General features: G+C 41.5%; 1 protein-coding gene across 10 annotated transcripts in view; it reads right to left on the bottom strand.

Moving 5' to 3' along the window:
* DAPK2 (death associated protein kinase 2) overlaps positions 1–20,451 on the bottom strand; it is a 50,030-nt gene that overhangs the window by 9,519 nt on the left and 20,060 nt on the right. For 9 of the 10 annotated variants that reach the window (XM_021407817.1, XM_021407810.1, XM_021407814.1 and 6 more), the window contains 5 exons: positions 11,625–11,846; positions 5,946–6,084; positions 3,058–3,187; positions 2,349–2,397; positions 1,658–1,684 (listed from right to left, as the gene is read on the bottom strand). In XM_021407817.1, coding sequence (XP_021263492.1) covers positions 1,658–1,684; positions 2,349–2,397; positions 3,058–3,187; positions 5,946–6,084; positions 11,625–11,846 — 567 coding nt within the window. Of the gene's footprint in view, positions 1–1,657; positions 1,685–2,348; positions 2,398–3,057; positions 3,188–5,945; positions 6,085–11,624; positions 11,847–17,937; positions 19,439–20,451 lie in introns of those variants that run through there. The other variant, XM_021407819.1, reaches the window with a different exon arrangement.

Raw genomic sequence — 20,451 nt, 5'->3', positions numbered from 1 at the left:
ACAATGTCTGACCAGAAATCAGGTGTGGCCTTGCTAGAGGCCAACCCTGCAGGCAGGAATGGGCACACTGCTCATTAAAAGGAACTCACTGTGGGACTTTGGTTGAGATAGAATCCAACCGCTTCTGCTCAATGAAAGACTGCATTCTATTGGCACTTTCCTCCAACCGTACGGATATAATGGAGGCATCATAATAAAATGGCATTCAGTAACCTTTATTTAGACAGAAAAAGCTTTCATCCTGATTTGCCTACTTTGCCTCTATCAGCTGTGACAACTTTCATCTTTAATGGCTATTTACATTCTCTCCGCAGAATTCAATTGTCAGAGCAGGATCATTGCAGACTCCTCCTACCCTGCCCTCCACTCCCCTCAACCTGAAGGGATGCTGACTTGCAAGTCTGGTTTTCAGGAAATGTTATTTATAATGAGGAAATTTATCTCATTTCTGTTCAAAGTCATCTGGACTATTATGCTCATCTGCTATGTCTTGCTTCAATAGCAAAGCTTCAGGATACAGCAGGCTCAAAACAGGACTGCAGCAAACTTCTGCAATCTGAAGTGAGGGTTTGAATAAAAAACTGCTACACAGATCTTTGTCTTTGTCTTTACTTTCACTGCCAAGCTGACCAGAGATTTGGAGGTAAGCAGAAGACATAAGACCACGTGTGTCATTCAGCACAGTCCCCAGCTACCACAGCTTTACTCACAGAATAAGCACTTGAGCACAGAAACAGTCTCCTCTCCCCCTTTAATTATATAATGACATTGACATTGCTGACACGGTAAAGCAGCATGAGCGAACTTCTCCAGCTGTTTTTGATGCAATAAAGTTTGCCCCATAAGCACAGACAATCTCATTTCTTAACAGGTTCCTCACGCTCCCTCTTAAGCTGTTGTTCCATTTCCCTTAGTCAAAAAGAAGGCGACAAAAAGACACCTTTCCATAGACCACAGGCAATTTGTGAAAGAAGTAGTTCCACAAATTGTCAACCCCATCTTAAAATTACCTCGACTGCTTGTTTCCAGTATGCCAATAGATTCTCATTTCTTTGAGAGTCTACAAGCTTTTCTCATAATAAGAATTTTTTTCTCGTGCTTACTGACTGCAGTGATATTCCCAGCTAGCCTTTGCTCCACGAGCAAAGGATCCTCGATCAACCACCTCTGCTCCTATTTCAGCTTAAATTCACCTTTCTGAATATGGGGGACCACATTTATATAAACTAGACTGCTGCCTTTACAAGCAGCTTCAAACTTCTCTGTTTTCACCAGAAATAACTGCTTGTAAATGCTGCTTTCGCGCTTTTTGTTTCTATTCTCTCCACACACTGGTAACTCAACTATTCTATGCCCAACCAATATGCCTGGGCTTTTCTATCCTCTGTCACACTGTACTGATGAGATTTCATAGGAAGCTGAAATGCCCAGTGACTTCAGAGCCATTTGTTCTTCATCTGGACATAATGTCCCTCTTAATTTCTCTTACGCCTTATTTTAAAATTTGAAAAAGCTGAGGAATAACTTTTCCCATTAGAGGGTCCATTCTGTGCGTGCAGCTCCTTTCTTGCTTGACTGAAGGGAAAGGCTGTTACGTAGTAGTGCAGTAGAGCTTTAGGAACACTTCTACAGTAATGAATGTATTGTTTGTACTCACAGTATGTAGGTGATGACTCCTATGCTCCTGAAAAACAAAGGAGATTAATTGCAAAGCTTCTGTACTATCTGTGTTCTTTTCAATGTACACAACACAGAAATGGCTACAGTACTGCAATACAGGCAGGAGAGCTCTCATTGTTTTAGGTAACTGCTATTCTCTTAAAGATAGTTCCAGTGAAAATGTGCATTTCACTCCAATACTCATGTTTTGTGGATATCTGAAATTACTTGTTTCTATGCTGGTAGATATTTACTGCAGTACATACCAGAAATACACAGAAACAGTAGCAAGGATATTTTGTTTGGGGTGACTTCTTTTGGCTGCATTCTCAGCAGACCAGATTAGCACGCAGGTCTCCTCTGCATGCAGTGCTCTTATAAATAAAGCTGTCACAGGCACTGCAGGAACATGTTTTCTTTTGAGAGTGCTCCACTGCAGTGGACAGTGGAAAACTGTTAACTCTATAATGGCCATGATTCAAGTTTTTCACTGTAATTTTGCAGAATTTAACCACTTATCTTCTCAATAAAAGTAATCCATAAAATAATGGAACAACAGAACAAAAAATATGTAATTATTACACTTAATTTTGTTTTGCTTAATTTGTTGCAGTAGAATAAGATCCCTTTCAGAGAAGAGTGGGAAAAATTGACAGGAGAGCAACCTGGAGAAGAAGTAAGAAGCTCACCACATATCTGCAGCCAGCCCCAGCGGTTCATAGTTCACTATTTCTGGAGCTGTAAAAGATTAAAATAAATAAATAAATAAATAAAGTAGGTGGGAACAGAAAAGGACAAAAAAAAACCAGACTACATTGCTATACATGTGAAACCCTATTATCTTAGTAAGAAAAAATTTCTTATTGCAGAGCATCCCCAGGTAAGACAGCATGCAAGGGAAAAGACCTAGGCAAGGTACTGAGATGGAAAAAAGGTGTCTAGCAGCGCTGGCATCATGTCAGGTTAGGGAACAGTCGTGCTTAAATGGAACATGAATTACAATTCTCTATTCTCCCCCTCACAACCTCTGAAACTCGAAATGAAACAGAAAGTAGAGAAACAAATTAGAATGATGATCAGTAAGGAATAAAAATTAAGTCAAGTGGGAAAACAGAAGGGAGAAACAACGGGAGGCAGTTTATCTAGGAAGAAATAATAGAGGAACTTGTGTAACTATGCAGCAACGCACGTAGATTACTTGTCCCAGGCAACAGGTAGGAACTTATCACTTGTATTGCAGTATTTCACAACCTCAGTCCTGAATTTATGTCTCTAAACATTTATTTGGCAACAACCGACTCCAACAGGTGTAGCCCATCAGGCTGACAGAAAGCTTAATCCAGAAAAATAAAGCAGATCTCTGGATTTAGGTCTCCTTGATACAAACTGGTCACTCACCTACAAATTCTGGAGTTCCAAAAATGTTTTTAAATTCAACTCCATCTTCTATTTTATGAGCCAGGCCAAAGTCAATGAGTTTGATGTGTGGAATAGGGATATTCTTGTCTAGAAGCATAATGTTTTCAGGCTAAAAATAACAAAAGATAGATATTTGTTGTTATATTATCTTAGAAAACAATAGATCTACAACTACAGTTCTCAAATCTCTTTTTCCTTCCCACACACAACACCGTAGAACAAGAAACACATACCCTTGCTTAATCACAAACAGTTCACTCTTCCGGTAAAGCTTGACATCAATGAATGGACGAGAATTTTGCAACAGCAAAACAAAACTGATAAAAGTAATACCTTCTTCCTTTTGCAGTCTTTATTCTCATCCCAAGGAAAATCCTTCTGTCTTCCCATTAGCACTTCTAAGGTTATCTTAATGATGACTGTTGCCAGGATAGAAGCAACATATCCTTGTTTTCACAACGAGACCCAAGTTTTCCACACTACTATATTTAGTTCCCTAATCTGATATGTAACTACATTATTATCCCAACGCATCTTGCCCCTGTTAAATCAGAAAATACGTCCTTGTCCTGAAAGCCCTCCTAGGAAGATGCCAGGCCATAGATTTGCCTCCGTTCTAACACCCAGTGCCTGCTCAACAGCTAGAGGGCAGCTGAAGCAGTGCTACCACCTAGTACAAAGACAGCGTGCACTTGCTCAGTCCACAAGGAGAGCTGCACAAATGATTATTTTGGCTGAACTGTTCTTGGAACATACACTGAGAAATCTCATTATTTCTGTCTGGCTGTTCCTAATGTACCTTAACCTACTGGATGATGTCTTAGTAAATGGCTTAACTTAATGCATCTGAACCTACTTTGGGAAGGAAAATACTGTTTTTTCTGGAACTAAGACCCAGAAAGATCTATCGGATTTGCTACCTGAATAATCCTGAAAATTGGAAGTGTAGGGATTAGAAGTCCTAGATCATGTATGACAGAAAGCTATTAGAAGAACATGTAGCATTTCTTACAGATTCACAGGGCAAAGCCCTGAGCCAAAGCTATAAGAACTTTGAAATTAGACCTATCTTTATCTCAGACGTAGACTTTGACTCCTTGCTCTTTGCCAAATGCAACGGATATTTCATAATTTCTTTTTTCAACTAGGTTTCTCAGCCCTAGTTACTCCCTGCCAGCACCTATTTCACAGGTTTCAGAATACAATGCAGATTCAATTATCTCTGATGAAGAGCTTCAATGCATTAATTTTTCATAACTTAATCATAAGCTCAAGAGCAATAGTGAGACAATTTGATTCACTGCTGGCAGCTGCCTGGCCTTTTCAAAGCAGATCCTAACGTGGAAGCGTCTCCTGCTAACACACACACTCACTCAGAACTGCACTGGGAAAGAAATCATATGAATAATTTATTGTCATAGCCTATTTTAGCCCCCGGCTAACAAGTCTGGTTTTCTTCCATGGATCTAGGGCAAACGTGTTCCCTGCAGATACGTGATGTAAGTTTGTTTGGAGCACAAAGAACAGACTGAAATGGCAAGAAGTCACAGCCACAGACCTGGGCTGTTTTATTCCTTAAGCAGTGTAAGACACTGCAGCTCAACTTTAATTGATGAAGCCTTGGTAAGTGATGAGATAAATATCAACTTTCTTCCATCTGACCAGATCACTGCTTAAAAAATACACATCTAATTTAACACTAGTAAAACTCCAGAATCAGTCCTATAAAATCCAAGAGATTTAATTGGTGAATATGTTTTAGATAATTTGATATCCTCCATCAGTGAAATGATTCTCCGCTTATCCTTTCTCATTTCTATTTTGCTTTTACTGTAACATCTCCACTGACCACCTGACATCACCAGCATTACATATCAAACTAGTTGCTAGAGATCAGTATGGAAAAAAAATCACATTTATATTCACACAATTACATGCCACTGGATATTATGCTGTTCTCTAGTATAAACAGTGAAAACCTTCCTTCTTTGGCTTCTAGTTTCATGTAGTAATTCCAAAACCAAGTGTACTTCCCCTTATCCCTTCATATATCTCATATTCTTTTTCACATCCCCCCTGAAGATTTCAGTGGCAGTTTATTTGGTTACATGTGATTAGCAACATTTGCAATGACTGCATATGTGCCAGTGGCACTGACTTAAGACTAGGTACTTTAAGACATTATTAGACACACAATTAGCACAAGGAATCTGCATACCTATCTTGAGAACCTAGGAAGAGTCAGCCTGTAGGACACACATCAGTATAGCAATTAGAACTAAACAGATGTGGATTTAAAGTTAGGACAAGGAACAGGTAAAGTAGTAGTAGAGTTTCTTCCCTTTTCCTTCATTTTCAAACATTTCCCTTCCTCTCCCTTTCTTATTCATTCTTCTCCTACTGAGTAAGAGCATTTTGAAAATATTTCTGAAAGCAATAATGTCTGAGGCAGCCAGTTCTGTAGCTGTGGGTTTGCTACTGAGAAAGTACTTATTCTAGCCTCAAGGGTTTCATCCCCAAGGATGACAGACTTCAACCCTCAGATTAACATGTTCATCTAGGCAGAGCACAATCAAAAGGAGAAACAGTCTGCTATGTTTCGATTAGGCCAGGACCAAGGCTATGGATGTCACACAGTACACAGGGGGCTCTGTGTGACATGCTTTCAAGGCCTTCAGTGATTACTAAAGTCTTTGTGTTTAACCAAACTGCACTGGACAACACATACTCCACGTTATTCTAAACACAGTGGAATCTACAAGCAGTAACACTTGCCTGTAGCTGGACCTGGCCCTGCTCATCCCAAAAAAGGTACAGTCACCCACCAAAAATTAACAATGACACTAATTCTAAATCAGCCCCTTTACCTTTAAATCAAAGTGAGCAATTTTCTTCGAGTGAAGGTAATTCACACCATCCAAAATCTGCTTGATGAATCTGGTTGCTTCCTCTTCACTCAGAGATTCCTTCTGTGCCAGGAAGTCAAAAAGCTCTCCTCCAGACACTCTGCAAAACACACCAGGAAACCTCCCGTTATCGACCGCATTCTAGGACATAAAATAAATGTAATTGCAGAAAATTAAAGTAGCAAAACACTTCCATATAGTTAGAAAAAGGCCACCTTTACAGACAATCTGCAGCTTTCTGTCCTGGCCTAAGGTGTGCCAAAACTGCTGTTTGGCTTTAGCTCCCTCCCCTCTAAATGAAGGAGAATCTTCCCCTAATCCACTGAAGCTACAAGGTTTGATTCATCAAGGGTTATGAAGGAGCAAAAAGAGGTGCACTGTCTGATAAACCTACCGACATTTCAATAGGTAGGCTTCAACGTTAACTGTTCCAACTGCAATTTTCCAACATTTTCACTTTGGATAAGACATGAGAAACAGAAAATTGCAATAGTCAACAACTGTTGAAGAGTTGCTTACCAGCTGCCATCAGTGACATGAAGCAACGAGATCTGCCAACAAAATCTTGTCTTCTTTCCAGAACAGCCATTACAGTGGCTGTAGAATCAATACAAACTCTTGCCTGACATACACTGACAGCAAAGCGTTCATTTTGTGCTGATTTTTAACAAGTAAGCAGACTGTAGTAGCCTGGGAGGTACCTAAAATTGTTTTCTCCAATCAAAAGAGTGCTACTAGTTAATATGAGTTCTCAAAAATGAAATCCCATGCATATTTAGTACATACAACAATTTTTATTTTTTTTTGGTCTCGTATTGAGAGCCTCAGTGCTATTTTTTCCATACATCATGAAACAGGATTATCTGGATAATGAACTGTGCATTATTTGCAGTTGTTATTCACACTTACACTTGCATTTCTTGCTTTCAGTTGACACTCACTGATAATCTTATGGTTCAATTTTACTCTTGGAGGCACCCTCAAAATGGCTGTTTCTCTTGGGCTGAGATGTACCACTTACCTGCGCTCACCACTCCAAGTTCAAGAGCAAGACTTGAACAATCCAGCAGTAAATCAGGAAAATAAATGTTTCTCTCTGTTGCCTAGTGAGACAGCAGTAAAAGAACCAGCAGGTTCAAGTGCTTTGAGTTAACTGAGTGCAGTGACTCACAGGCCAGTTAGATCACACTGCCTGCACACTGCAGAGGTCTTCTAGGCCATCAATCACTCCTCTGAACCCAGGCTCCTTTATAACACTGGGGGTGACAGACTGATTCCCTACGCTGCCTCTTTCAGAGCAAACTACTGTGAATGGCCACAAAAATGGCAAGAAGTCAACAGCAAACAAGAATCCTGTGTCAAATGCCACGGTTTTTGGCTCATTTCTCAGCTTCCACTGATGCTGTGGGTGACAGCATACTATACCATTCTGTTTTGTAGGCACTGATTTACACAATGCCTAATGACTGGCCTGTCAATTATGGGACGTTTTTCCAGTTTCCACACTGGCAAGAAACTTTCTGTGCAACATGAGGTAGGACATTTCAGCTGCAGAAGTCCCTTGATCTGTAACTGTTACTACTAAATGGCTGGCCAACAAAAATAAATGATTCAGGAACGTGGTACAGTAGCTGCTCCAAAAGTAATGCCTCCTGTTCTACTATACTGGCCCATGACATCAGAGGTGGATGTTGGTAGCACGGCAGTAGACGTTGAACTTTCCCCAAATATTCCAGCATTACTACCAGATCGGCCTACATATTTACTAACTCTGTACAATTTACTCAAACCTCATGTTAATGAGAAATCATCACATCTCTTCTACTGAGTTTTCCTTTAGATTGGTCTCTTAAGATGTCTTTAGCTCAGGCTAATGTCTTGGACTTGATACTGGAGATGAACGCTGAGCTGTGACCTTCAGAAAACAAAATATTCATGTGTTTCTTTTAAGAAGCAGCCTTTTGCTAGTAGAGTAGCAGAGGGAATCCAGACTCTCTGAATCATTTTTTTATTTTCCTTTTTTTTTGTTTTTCTGTTGTATTCTGTACCTTGGAAGTTCCCTCTGCTATATTTTCTGGCATTCCTTTGTTCTCTGACATCCTTAGTACAGTCCCCTGTGCCAAGGGAACACGACGGAAATGCCTTTCATAAAGCGCCTTGGGATCTGTGTTCTCCTTAAGAGGTATCTTCTTTTGCAAGTGCTGGAGGAGAGAAGGCTGGGCTGAAACTTGGGCTGTCAGGTCAGCTCAGAGAGAACTTAGTATTAGTCCTGATTAAAGAGCCTGCCATGAGGAACTGTCACCAAGAAGCTTCTATAGTGCAAAAGGGAGAGAGAGTAGTGAGCCTGCATGGTTACATTCCAGAAGAGTAACAGAAAGTATCCCAGTGCAGCTGGCTTCCTGCTGGCAGGGCCAGACTGCTGCAGGAGGGGATCGCTGGTGCATAGTTTGAATAGAAATAATTAAGGAAACGAGGCTTGCCTGCTCTTTGTACACAGATTTCAGCAGAGACTAGCAGATTTCACTTACAGATTCCTTTAATAACTCATCACAGCTGCAATCATTCTTTAGCTAACTAACCCTACTACCATTTGGAATGCAGACTGTGTTCTCTGGCTCCTGAAATGCACAGAGTAAAACAAAAGCAACAAAACACTCATAACTCCACTGCAGGTTACATTTGAACATCCAGACAACTGTGTTTTCCAAATCAACAGCACACATACAAGAGTGAGTGCTCCCTTCTTGGGGGACTTCAGCTTACAAAAAATCCCTACCTTCGGTCCCATCTCTTTCCCTCTTAACCACGTCATCTTTATTTCCAAGGCAAAGAAGGAAGCAAGTGGATGACACCTTTGCTCTTCCTTTAAAGTCCAATAAATGATATCACTGCCTTATTTCTTGGGAACACATACTAGTAGAGAAGTCTGATGTATCAATCAGAGCTGCCTTTAAGCCACTTTTGTTTTGGCAAAGCAGCTTCAAGGCAGAGACCAGCAGATGGAGAACAGCAGCAAGGTCACCAAAAGCTGTGTGGAGCATAACCCTGGGCAACGTGCACAAGGAAGGGCAAACTGTGGGCCTGCCAAGGTGCACATTACAACAGTGAACTAGGCAGTGCTCTTTCTGCCCCTGAACAGAGGAAAAGGGCCACAGAAAGGGAAGACATCACTGTCAGTGCCAGCACAATCTGATTTGGAGGGGGTGCCAACATTCAAGACAAAGCCTGTTTTAAACATCCAGTTAGCTTCAACTAAGAAGAACACTGGGAACATTCCTTTGAAGCTAAAGTCCACTGTAGCTTGTCATAAGATTAATTGGCCAGGTGCTGAAAATGCTTATCTGAATAAACTGCAGTGAGTATGAGACGAATAACAGTGTGTCAGGAGTAGAATTCATCTGCTTATGGAGAGAATTTAAGTAGCTTTAATAGCAATTCTCATCATCCTCAATTTGTGCACAGCAGCAGAATGCAGTTGCCCTAATAAGTTCAAAGCTCTGCTGCACCCAGCCCTCTAAAAATGAAATAAGCTACAGCCTGACAAAAATACAAGCAAAATGTGCCAGGCCAAGCAGGGATAGGAAGAAGTAGAAGTTAATGAAATAGGAGGTTGTTCAGTAGCCAACAGTCAAAGAAAGCAAGCTTCTTTCCTGCCTTCTAAAGCAGAGACTTCTAGTTACAGAGACTAACATTTGGCCACACACACATACTTACCAGATGCTCATCACCACTCACATGCCATCTGCCAGCAGTCCCATCAATCTCCAGGCACACTCCCCATCCTGAACACTGACTCCCTTGGAAAGCTAGTGGTTATTCATACAGCCTTGCTGTCTGGATTCCATGCACAAGGCCAGGGCAGGTGCTCTGGGGAACAAACGATCTGCATAACGTCAGCTATGGCGTTCCTATAATTCCTGCTTCATACATAACCTGCATAATTTACTAAGTATCTAAAAGCTGCAGTAAGTAGAAGACCTCAGGGTGCTGCCTTGTTTACTACAGCTTTACTTCAGTGCCATGAATTTACAGATAAAGGATATGTCACCTTCTGCACAGCTCCTCGAAAACTCAGGGACTTGTAAACTGGGTGATATCAACTCCACAGTAGAACAGAATATAGATCAAAAAAGCTGTAACAGCTGTTTTTCTTCTCTCACTACATGGCAAATGTTCATCCCACGGGCCAAGACCATGCTCCCTGACCAGCAAAGCTCTCTTTGTTACAACAGCTGCTTCCATTGCTGGCCCTGATGAGTATGAGCACACAGTTCTGACCTCTGGTTTGTGCAACCGTGTTCAGCTTCCTCCTGAGAACTGCTGCAGTTGCTTTACATGTCCTACTGCTCCAACTCTGAGGAAGAAACTCTTCATTCTTCGGCAATTAGTCCCTTCTCAGAAAAGCTCTACTTCAGCTTCACCAGTATAAGTTGAGGTCACATAGAGAAAGTGATGGCATAAACTCTGCCTCACCCCCTTGAGATTAACATCCCTTACCCAACTCAACCCATAGTTGGGCATGTAATCCCCAACACATAATGTCTCTGCAGCACTGTTAAAAATGATATGACTGCTTTTCAAAACATGGCCAAGGAAAGTCTGTCTGAGCCAGGGACTTTCAGAATCTCACAGGCAGGACACATGCAAAACAAACTGTGTTATAAGAGATTACATTATTAGCCTGTGCTCTGCACCTGTCTAAAATGTTTGATCTCAGCTTGCCATCACCGAACACATGGGAAGGGCAACAGAGTGCAAGAAAGAGCTAATTTCTTTGGGATGTAGTATTTCTAGGCTGATGAAACCAACAGCCAAAAAAGTTCACACAGGGAATTCCACAGCTATTGGAGAGACTGACAATTTTGATACTATTTCAGATTCTTATCATCTGGCATTTCTCTGCATTGTGAACACCTCCTAGCCAGGCTTTCTCACTTCCTTACAGCCAGTGAGAGTATGCATACACACAAGGACCAAAGGTGACTCCCTGCAATGCAAAACTCACATCACATCCCAACTAAGCACGGGCTCCTTCACCAAGTCTGTGTTAAGATGATTCCTGACCACAACTCCAGCATCCCTGGGATGGGCATCCGTTCTTCCAGGCAGGGATGTACACAGGTTCTGCAGAACAAGCCACCGTTCCCTCAGCCCAGACAGAGAAGCTGCTGCTAGCTACTTCTAAATCTTTTCTAAAGCAGCACAAAGCAGACTGTGTTTCATGGCCAAATATGCATAACAATAATCCCAACCCAGCAGTCTGGCCACCCAGTGGGCTACAAAGCAAGACTGAGGCTACAGCGGCCCACAGAAGCCCAAGTCAGAAGGCACACTTGCCAGCAACTCCTAAAAGGCAGGAGCTTTCCCCCATCACATGGCAAGACAAGAGGGGCAACCACTTCTTCTTCACTCCCATCCTGCTGCTATTCATCCTTAATAAGAAAAGTTCGGGGATTCCAAAAATTCTTCCCTTACTTCCTCCCCCCCTCCCTCCCCTTTCTCCCCTTGTCTCTTCCAAGCGAGGAACATACAGGTGTAGTAGAAGAGCTGAAAATATTGCAAAGGACTTGACAGATTCTTGTGCGCTGAAAGGGAAGAATGCAGGAAGTGGAGAAAAAAACAACAAGCCCCCTTACTCACAGCTCAAGGATGAGAACCACATCCGTCTTGTTCTCATAGATGTCGTGAAGCTTGATGATGTTGGCATGTAGGGTCTGCTGCAGAATGGCCACCTCCCGTTCTATTTCCTCACGCCTCACCCCACGACGGCTGGCCCGACTCTGGCGCTTTTTAATGAACTTAGCAGCGTACTCCAAGCCGGTGCTTATTTCTCTACATTTCTTCACAATAGCAAATTGGCCGCTGCAAGAACAAGAAGGTAATAAAACACTCTCTTCAAGCTTTCATACAAACCTCTTGTAATACCCAACAGCTTCCTGAATATGCAAAGCTTGATCCTACAGCCCCACTGAGATACGCTGTTAAAGCCAGACAAACTTGTTCGTGTTTAAATGATTAAGCTATGGCTCAGAAGGTTCAAATTGCCAGTCCTTCGCTGGATAACACTTAAGGCATTCAAGTCTGCAACACACCACTGGGTGTTCTGAAAAGACATGCGTGCACTGAAGTATTTCCCTTAAGAATAATCTCTCTGGAAAGAACTTAAAGGATCGATGAGCCTTTGGAAATGCAGAATTGGGCTCCAGGAATCAGTTTTCAAAGAAAAGAATTGTTTATTCTTGTTTCTGCACTTCACTTGATAATTCAGCTTTAAGTTCAGAGTAAGTGCAGGTATCTCACTGCACTTCAAGGATAGAGAATTTCCCACCATATTAAACAGAAAGCAGTTGTGTTAAAGATAAAAAACATGTAGTTGCCATTTGTTAATACATTTTCCTGACTTTGTCTCCTAAAGTAAAATATTTCACTTCAACTGTAATATTTCCCCCTTATGTCCTGAAAGGGAAACACCTGGAGGTCAGATGACAGACTCAAACAATAGTAACCCTGCAGGTTGCAGCCTTATGTCAGTGATGTGAACTTCTCAAGAGGAGGCAATTGTTACCAACTCTTCAATAGTCAATAGGGGACTCCACTTGGCTCTCATTCGCACGAACTACTCTCCCTTCATTGTGCCCTTGAGGGCACTGATGGAACTCGAAGAAGAAGCATCATCTCCACAAAGCTGATGTTCCCTCCTTCTCATCTGTCCTTCTGAAAGTAACTGTAATCAAGCCAAGACATGTCTCCTTGAAATAAGAAAGACAGGTGGTTTGTAGCTAAAGAAGGATTAAAACGATATCAATTCTGTGTAAGGCAAGAATAGGCAGGAAATGGTGAGCGCTCAGAGGATCCTCTTTGCTCATCCATTTGGAATCAATAACTTCTAGACAAGGACAACTGTGTTGTGTCTGAGGAACGTTTAATGATGTTAAGATCGTCACAGACATACAAACAATGAAAAAAATCACAAGCTATTACCTTGAGTTAGCATTTGGTCTAACCAGGATGTGTAAGAGAGCTAGCTCACAAAAATTAGGGGAAAAGGATGGTCTGGAGCTAAAGCACTGGAGGAATTTTGGAGATCTGAATCCTGCCATAAACGCATTGCATATATTCTTTAGCAACCCACCTCCACCTCATCAACAAAAGAGGAAATGGCCTTCCTTTCTAACACACTGTATGCCTACAGGTTCTTGTACACCACTTAGCATAAAGGTGTCTGTCTTATTTTGCTGCTGCAGTAACAGACACATGAAGGGCAGCTGGTACTGCACCAGGCAATGTAACAGGCTCTTGTCCCGGCTGATTTTTGTCTGCTTTTATAAAAATAAGACAGACACCTTTATGCTAAGTGGCGTACAAGAACCTATAGGCTTTTCAGACAAAAATCTCATTTCAAACAGTAATGTGTTTCTTCTTGTAACGGTTCATTTGTAGACTTAAATTAAACACTTCTGTACCTTTTATGCTTCATTTGAATGTATGATACTGAAATTATGCAAAGAGCAGTGCACGTAGAGATTTAAATATCTACCGACTACTTAGGCTGGTTAATGAAGATATTAAAACACTCATCAGTCTGAAATTATGTGAAACTTCTACAGCTTAAGGTTTCATCACAATCTTTAAATATCAAGTAGTCCTTACTAAAATCAAGATAAATATTTTTCACATAGTTCATGCTAAATTGCCTCATCTGGACACAAACTCTCCAATTCTTATGTTTTTCTTAGATCTTAAAAAAAATTAAACTCAAAAACGGACATATTTAAAAACAAAACAACCAACAACCTAGGCTGAAGCACTAGAAGTATTAACGTTAGTTCCTTCCCACAAAATCAACATAGACTCACTGCTCTCCTAGCTCAAGCACTTCTAGCTCAAGTAACAAAAAGAAATAAGAATATCTGGTCTTGACATCAACTTCAGTCAGCTGAAACAAATGAGGTCAGCCTACTCCATTCAGGATGAGGCTCATTCACTTTCTGCTCTCTCTGCTCAACAGGAAGCCCAGCATTTTCACTGATACAGTGGATTCAATAAACTAACTTAATAAATTACACTCATTTTTAAACAATTATGACAAGTTTCTAACAAGCCTTCTTGGATCTAATGGTACTCCAGGATTATTCATTACTCTGCCTTTTCACAACCACCAACTTAGGAGTGTAGACCTGGACATAATGATGTGTAAAGTAAATAATAAAACAGGAGGTTAAATTGGAGCAGCTGGAAAACAAGGAGCTGGTGGGGAAGTGTTGTAATGGTGAGAACAGCTGTCAAGGAAAATCACTCTAATAGCAGTGTTTGTTGATTGCTTTCGATAAGTCTGATGGCAAGCTGCTGCTGACAGGACAAGTCTTGTAGCAGTATCTCTGCAACACAACCTATGAGAGTCTGAATGAAAGGAAACGTTGACCACATCTTTTGTTTGGATACCAGTTAAATAACCTCACAGCCCATCTGCATACATCTGTGAACTCAAGTAGCCAGAAGAGTTTGTAACTAACCTGAAGATTGCAGAAAACCTAAGCTGAAGGTTACTTCTTGTTATTTATTTTTCCATTACTTAGACTTCCTTCTGACATTGGGAAAGGAAAAGAAAAGACCACCGTGTCCACCTTGCAAAGGGCCATGAATGAACTGTTACAAACTTTACTGTGGTGGTGAAACACACCAAAGAACTAGCAGATTGAGTGCCTGCTTTGCTTTACTGTAAAATGCATCCTGAGATAACAGAGGTGAAGAACCAGCAAGCTGTAAAGACAGAACAGGACCTTGGTTAAATCAGCTTTTGCTAAAACTGCTGCTTCATTGAAGCTGTATTTTATTTCAGCAACAGGAAAGGGGCAGGAAGAAGAGCCAGCTGGCCAATATCTGCAGAATAAAAAATAAAACCTTTGCCATTTTCACAAGAATTAGAGTAAAAACTAAGGAAATGTCAAGTCTGTCATGTGTACCTCATATCCCACCAAGTATTCCTTAGTCAGAAAAGGCTCAGGCTTTATCAATTAATATTTGATAGTTTCAGACTTTTGCAAAAAAACATGCAAAACATATAGCCATTTTTCCACTAAGGTGCAGAAATGCATATTCAAGTTGCAGGAAGAAACAGAATGCTTCTTAAGTTGCTATCATGGTCTACTGATGAGGAAGCCAAATAGTTACTCTTGTCTGGAACGTGTAAAGCGTAATAGGTATCCAAGGTCCTCCCACCAAAAGAGCCATCTGAGCTCAGCCCTCATCTACTCAGATTCACAAAGTCTGCTGATGGCCAACCACTTTTCAAGCAGAAAAATAAGGTAGTGAGCTCCTCTTCACACCCATCAGCAGCTCCACTCTCTCCTGCCACAATACACTGCACCTGACTCTGATATGGCAATCATTGGCGGGTCTCCAGTCCCGGAATATACATGTAGCACCATTTCCTTAATCAGGGCATTACATCCAGGCTTACAAGGAAAATCTTCATCTTACGGATATAACCTTCACCTTTAGCTACAGTGATTTTTATCAGCTAAGATTTCTTTGTAACAATCAAATACACTCCCTAAGTGCAACCTCCCACAGTTACACTGTAGAAGCACTGAGCTCTCAGTGGTTTCAATATGATTATATCCTTCACTGCCTTGGTAAACAAGAGACGCAAGTACAGTTGGAACTCAAATTATGCAGCACACACAGCAATTATAGTCAGAAACCTTATAATTACACAATGCACTTAGTACTTCATTAACACAGACAGCTGGCTGGAGTCTATCTTCAACCTATGAAAGAAAAATATTAAAAATTAAAGCTGTTGCTTGGCCCTCACTTGCTCTCAAAAGCTAGCACTCCACAGCAGAAGCAGCCTCTCATTTCGGAGAGTTCAAACTGTGACAGACAGCCTGAAGTACTTCTTTTTGGATTTCATTTTCAGACATATCCTAAACACTTCTCAGGAGAGAGGTGGAAACACGTGGGACAAGGGTACTTACCCCTGCAGGATTCAATCACAAGTGGAATCAATGCCGTCATTTGTCAAACTCATTAATTAATATGTATGCTTCCTGACTTTGCTATTACATGTAAACTCTAGAGAACCTATGAGAATGAAATGCCTGCTACAAAATAAATCAGCCTTAAACATTACCCTAAAAGAGTTCAATCTGTAGTTCTGAAAGCTATTTATGTAAAGCATTGTGAATTTCATGTTCTGTTTTGTCCAGCTGGCTGGAGGTGAGCTGTTTGAGAAGAGCTGGTTGTTGTTTGTCTTACAAGACACACACACCACAACTGGTCCAGGCTTTCTAAGGAGACAGAGTACAGGTGCTGCTGTACTGACTTCCTTGACCAACTCTGCCAGGAAGCTCATGGAAAAATATTACTTTATGACTGCTGATTACGGGATTGTATAGAGTTGCTTCTGCATTTAAAAAGCCCAATGATACTGTAGGTTTCATACATTTATGTTTACCTAAAAGCTTATGAAAGTAACAGTGACACAGCATAGGAATTCACATTTTCACCTTCAACATACATAACCATACATGCTGTTCATCACGCCACTGCCTCCTTTGTAATCTACACTCCAGACTGCTCGTTAAGAATAGAGCTCCTAGAGCCAAGGACCAAGCATTTCTGTGCCATCTAATGCATCTGAATTCAGTGGATAAGGATCAGACAGTGCTGACTTCCCAAAACTTGCAATCCAGCTAAGGCAAAAGGTGCAAGAAAGGAAAGTGTGTCTTTTCTTTGACAGAAGAGTTGACAGCACTGAGAAATTATTTGATTTCATGCTGGGAGCTGGTGGCAGATCTTAGACTCTAAAACAAATTTCACAGCTCTAGTGTCCAAACGTCAACTAAAATTTGCCAAAACACCTGGTTTTTAGTATATCACCAAAATGAAGATGACTACAGAGTCATCCTAAGAGTAGGGCAGTATTTATGACACACACAAGACAAACTCATTGGCTGATACATCCTGCTCCCCCTCCTCCCCCTCTGCCTTTTTTTTAAAGGAACACTAGCTCCTCTCAGAAATGCTGTGGGCGGCTGTACAACAGCTTGTCACAGTTCAGCACAGGCTACCCTCAGCTGTGGTAGGAGACCAGGAGCATGAACAATAGCTGCTGCAACCTGTCAGTCACGATGTAATTAGATACAACATAAAATTTGTCCATCATTAATACAGGAATTTATCCTAGCTATGAAGATAACCTATTATTTGCATTGCTAATATCATCTAGGAGATTTGTCACTGAGTAAGAACACAAAGAGAGAATATTACCGGGTGGCTTTAGAGTCTATTTTCAGAAGCATGATTTCCATGAGCACCAGTTCAGCTCATGTTATTGTGCAGTTCAGGAGAAGATGCGGGGGAGAGAAAGTGGACAATCCAGAATAACTACATAACTTATTGCTTTTTTCCCTCAAGGTTTATTTTTCATAGTGGTTCTGGAGGGTAATGCTCCTGGGCAGAATCTGACTTGAGTGAATGACAGAAGCACACCCTGCCAGTTTTGAACACCTCTGTGCTAAGATTGGTATTGTCATGGTGTGTTAAAATCAGAAGAGCCTGTAAGCGGCTCTATGTATATGCATGGGTTTATGCGTCTACCTCTGATACTCTAAAAGCACCACATTGCTGAGCTGCTGTCATGAAACACTGAAAATACGTAAACAAAACCCTGAGCTGACAGTACAGGATACCTGGCTGCAGACTGGCACTGGAGGGCAGTGCGGGAAGAAGTCAGGAAGCCAATCCTAAGCCACTTGAGAAGAGCAAACTGCTTCTTCCCCAAATACCAAACACACATTCTCTTTCCGTAAGCATTCAGCTGGACCTACATTTAATTTCATGTCTCTAGACATCATAAGAATTGCAATTATGAACACTTTTTTTTCCAGTAGGTGGAACAACACTACCGCATAGAAACTAACATACAGCACCTCAGACAATCTCTTACCTGCAGCCTGTACGCACGCAGACTACCACAACCATGACACAGTTCAGCCCTCCTTCTCGCAGAGGACCTGCAAACTCAGCTCAGCGACCGAGTCCTCAGTGAGAATTCTTCTGGTTTCCAGTCTGAGAGGCATTCACTTGAGGTGTTCTCATTGTACTCAGCAACACCAGCAGCATGTGCTCACGCTGTTGGAAGAATGCTACCATAGTGTACTGCACAGAGAAAAACATGGCTATATTTTTCCACACTGGATTTATTTATTTTACTTGCGTGCTGCCAGAAATATCTATTCCTCTATTTTGATGTCGTTTTTGAGCTACAGCAGGTCAGAAAGGTGAAAAGCTTCCTCTTTCTGTTTGAGAAAAACAGAACGCCGCCAACTGAAGTACACGGGCTACAGCAGTGTGAGCATGGGAATATCGACACCCACACATTCGGTATCACCGTGCCTGATGGAAAAGTCTCTCAGACTGCAGCGGACACAAACAAATGCCTTTAAGGGAAATTGAGATGGCTTTCCAGTCTCTTTCTCCTCCCTCACGAGTTTTTTTGTTGCAGTTTTAGCAAGGTTACACCAAGCTCCCTAGCCTGTTTCAGTTCTGCTCAGATGTGCACTTCTCTCAGGATCCAAGCAGAGGTACAGTAACTGTGGTTGGTATGCCAGCCAGCCGGTTTTAACAGGACAATTACATTCCAGACAAAGGGCCTCAAGAGAAACTTCTTACAATGCAAGTTTCCAAGCCATACAAACCATGGAGACAGACAACAGAACCGAAGCTCGACTGCAATGCAGAACAATGCTAGTTACTGGTAAGAGACACACCAGAGAACTTCACATCCGTGAGTGATCCTGTTCAATCTGCTTCCTCTCCACCTACTGAGGAAAAGAGGAACACCAAGATGCTGAGCTCAGCTTGGTCAGAACGCAGGGGCTGCCTTGGGCACACTGCATCCTCCACCTGCCCTGCCCCCCCGCAGAACAGCAGCCATGCCCACGCAGCGGGGCCACACAGCTCCGACTTGTGCTCACATCAAACTGGGGACACTTTATTCTGAATTGAGGCGATCTTCTACAGAAGACAAGGTTAAATGTTTTGGCTCGTGGCGTCTTTTCCCACCGCCACTACCCGCAATACAGTTTATGAAACAATTACACAAGGTACCGTAACATAAAGACACTGCTATAAAAAGGAACCTGGAGGAAAAATGAAAAAAGAAGCAAATTAAAATGAGCTTTCACAAGACAATACGGTGTTCATAGTTTGAATAAAACCACGAAACTTCTATTTGTACTGGTGCCTTCATATTTAAGACATTCAGCCGTCGGAATGCAGGATTAGTAGGGTTTATCTGCTACTAGAAACCCTGTCCCAAACAAGGGCAAATGACACCACACATACATGCGACTGCACGCAGGAAGCCAAAACACAGCTTGGAGATCTAATTTTAGGTTTACTACGCTTTGTAAAGTTTGCCAGCTGCTGGCTCTCTATCTCTAATTGGATGATAAATTACATCTGGCCCCTTGACAGCAAGAAAAAAAAAAAGTGACACCTTACCCAGTGCTGCACATTCTCTGAGCTATGAGACAATGTGATATCTTTAACCCTGAAAAGTATTTATGTTTACTGACAGCAACAGCCAACAACAATCCATTGCTACCCAGAGTACGTCATGAGCCAAGTCAGTTTTGCCTTACGTAAGCACCTCATCTGGCAATCTCATGCTTTGAAATTCTGCACCTCAGTATTCTCCAATTATTTTCACACTTCTTTTTTTTTCCCTTGAAAAAATAGATTATAACAGTTTTATAATTTCATAGTTATATTTTTGTTAACTTCCAAATCAAAGCCCATGGGAATTCTTCCTGAATGTGCTTCTTAAAAGCCACAAGCCTTTAAAGCAGACTCCCTCCAAATTTAAATGATTAGAGCAATTAATCTACTGCATAACTTCCTCATGTTGAACTTTCTCCTCCCTCTTTCCTTACACTTTAGAGACAAATTCTGTGAGTTCTCACTGCATGGGCACGCTCTTCTCAGCAATGAGGACAGGAATTTGCTGGTGATTCCTTCTACAGGCCATTCACATCTTGAGCTCTCTGGAAACAGCTCAACCAAAGGCCACGCCAGGTTCACAAAGTATCTATGGACAGAAGCACTTCACTGGAAGCTTTCAGTAGGAAGTCCGAGATCACAACCACAGAGAACTGGGAGCCTTCTATGAATGGCCTATTACAACCATTTGTAGTGTTTTAGAAACACTAGAACACATTATTATTATTTAATCCAAACCAGTATTTGGAATGGCAGAAATTTAATCTATGTAGTGAACATGTACCACGTCCAAAAGGACAGTATATAGGAAGAAACTACAGTGGAGATCCAAGCACAGCAAGGTCACTGAAGGAAAAGCACCCTCTTGTTTCCCTAGGACTTTATGGAACAAAATTCTCCAAGAGCCCAAAACACGGATCTGTTTCATACTCCGCTGGCAGCTGTCACAGATGTCACT

This window comes from Numida meleagris, chromosome 9 (assembly GCF_002078875.1).
Source record: "Numida meleagris isolate 19003 breed g44 Domestic line chromosome 9, NumMel1.0, whole genome shotgun sequence".
Classification (NCBI taxonomy): Eukaryota; Metazoa; Chordata; class Aves; order Galliformes; family Numididae; genus Numida; species Numida meleagris.
The sequence above is the reverse complement of the archived record's forward strand: the minus strand, read 5'-3'. Positions and strand labels throughout refer to the sequence as shown.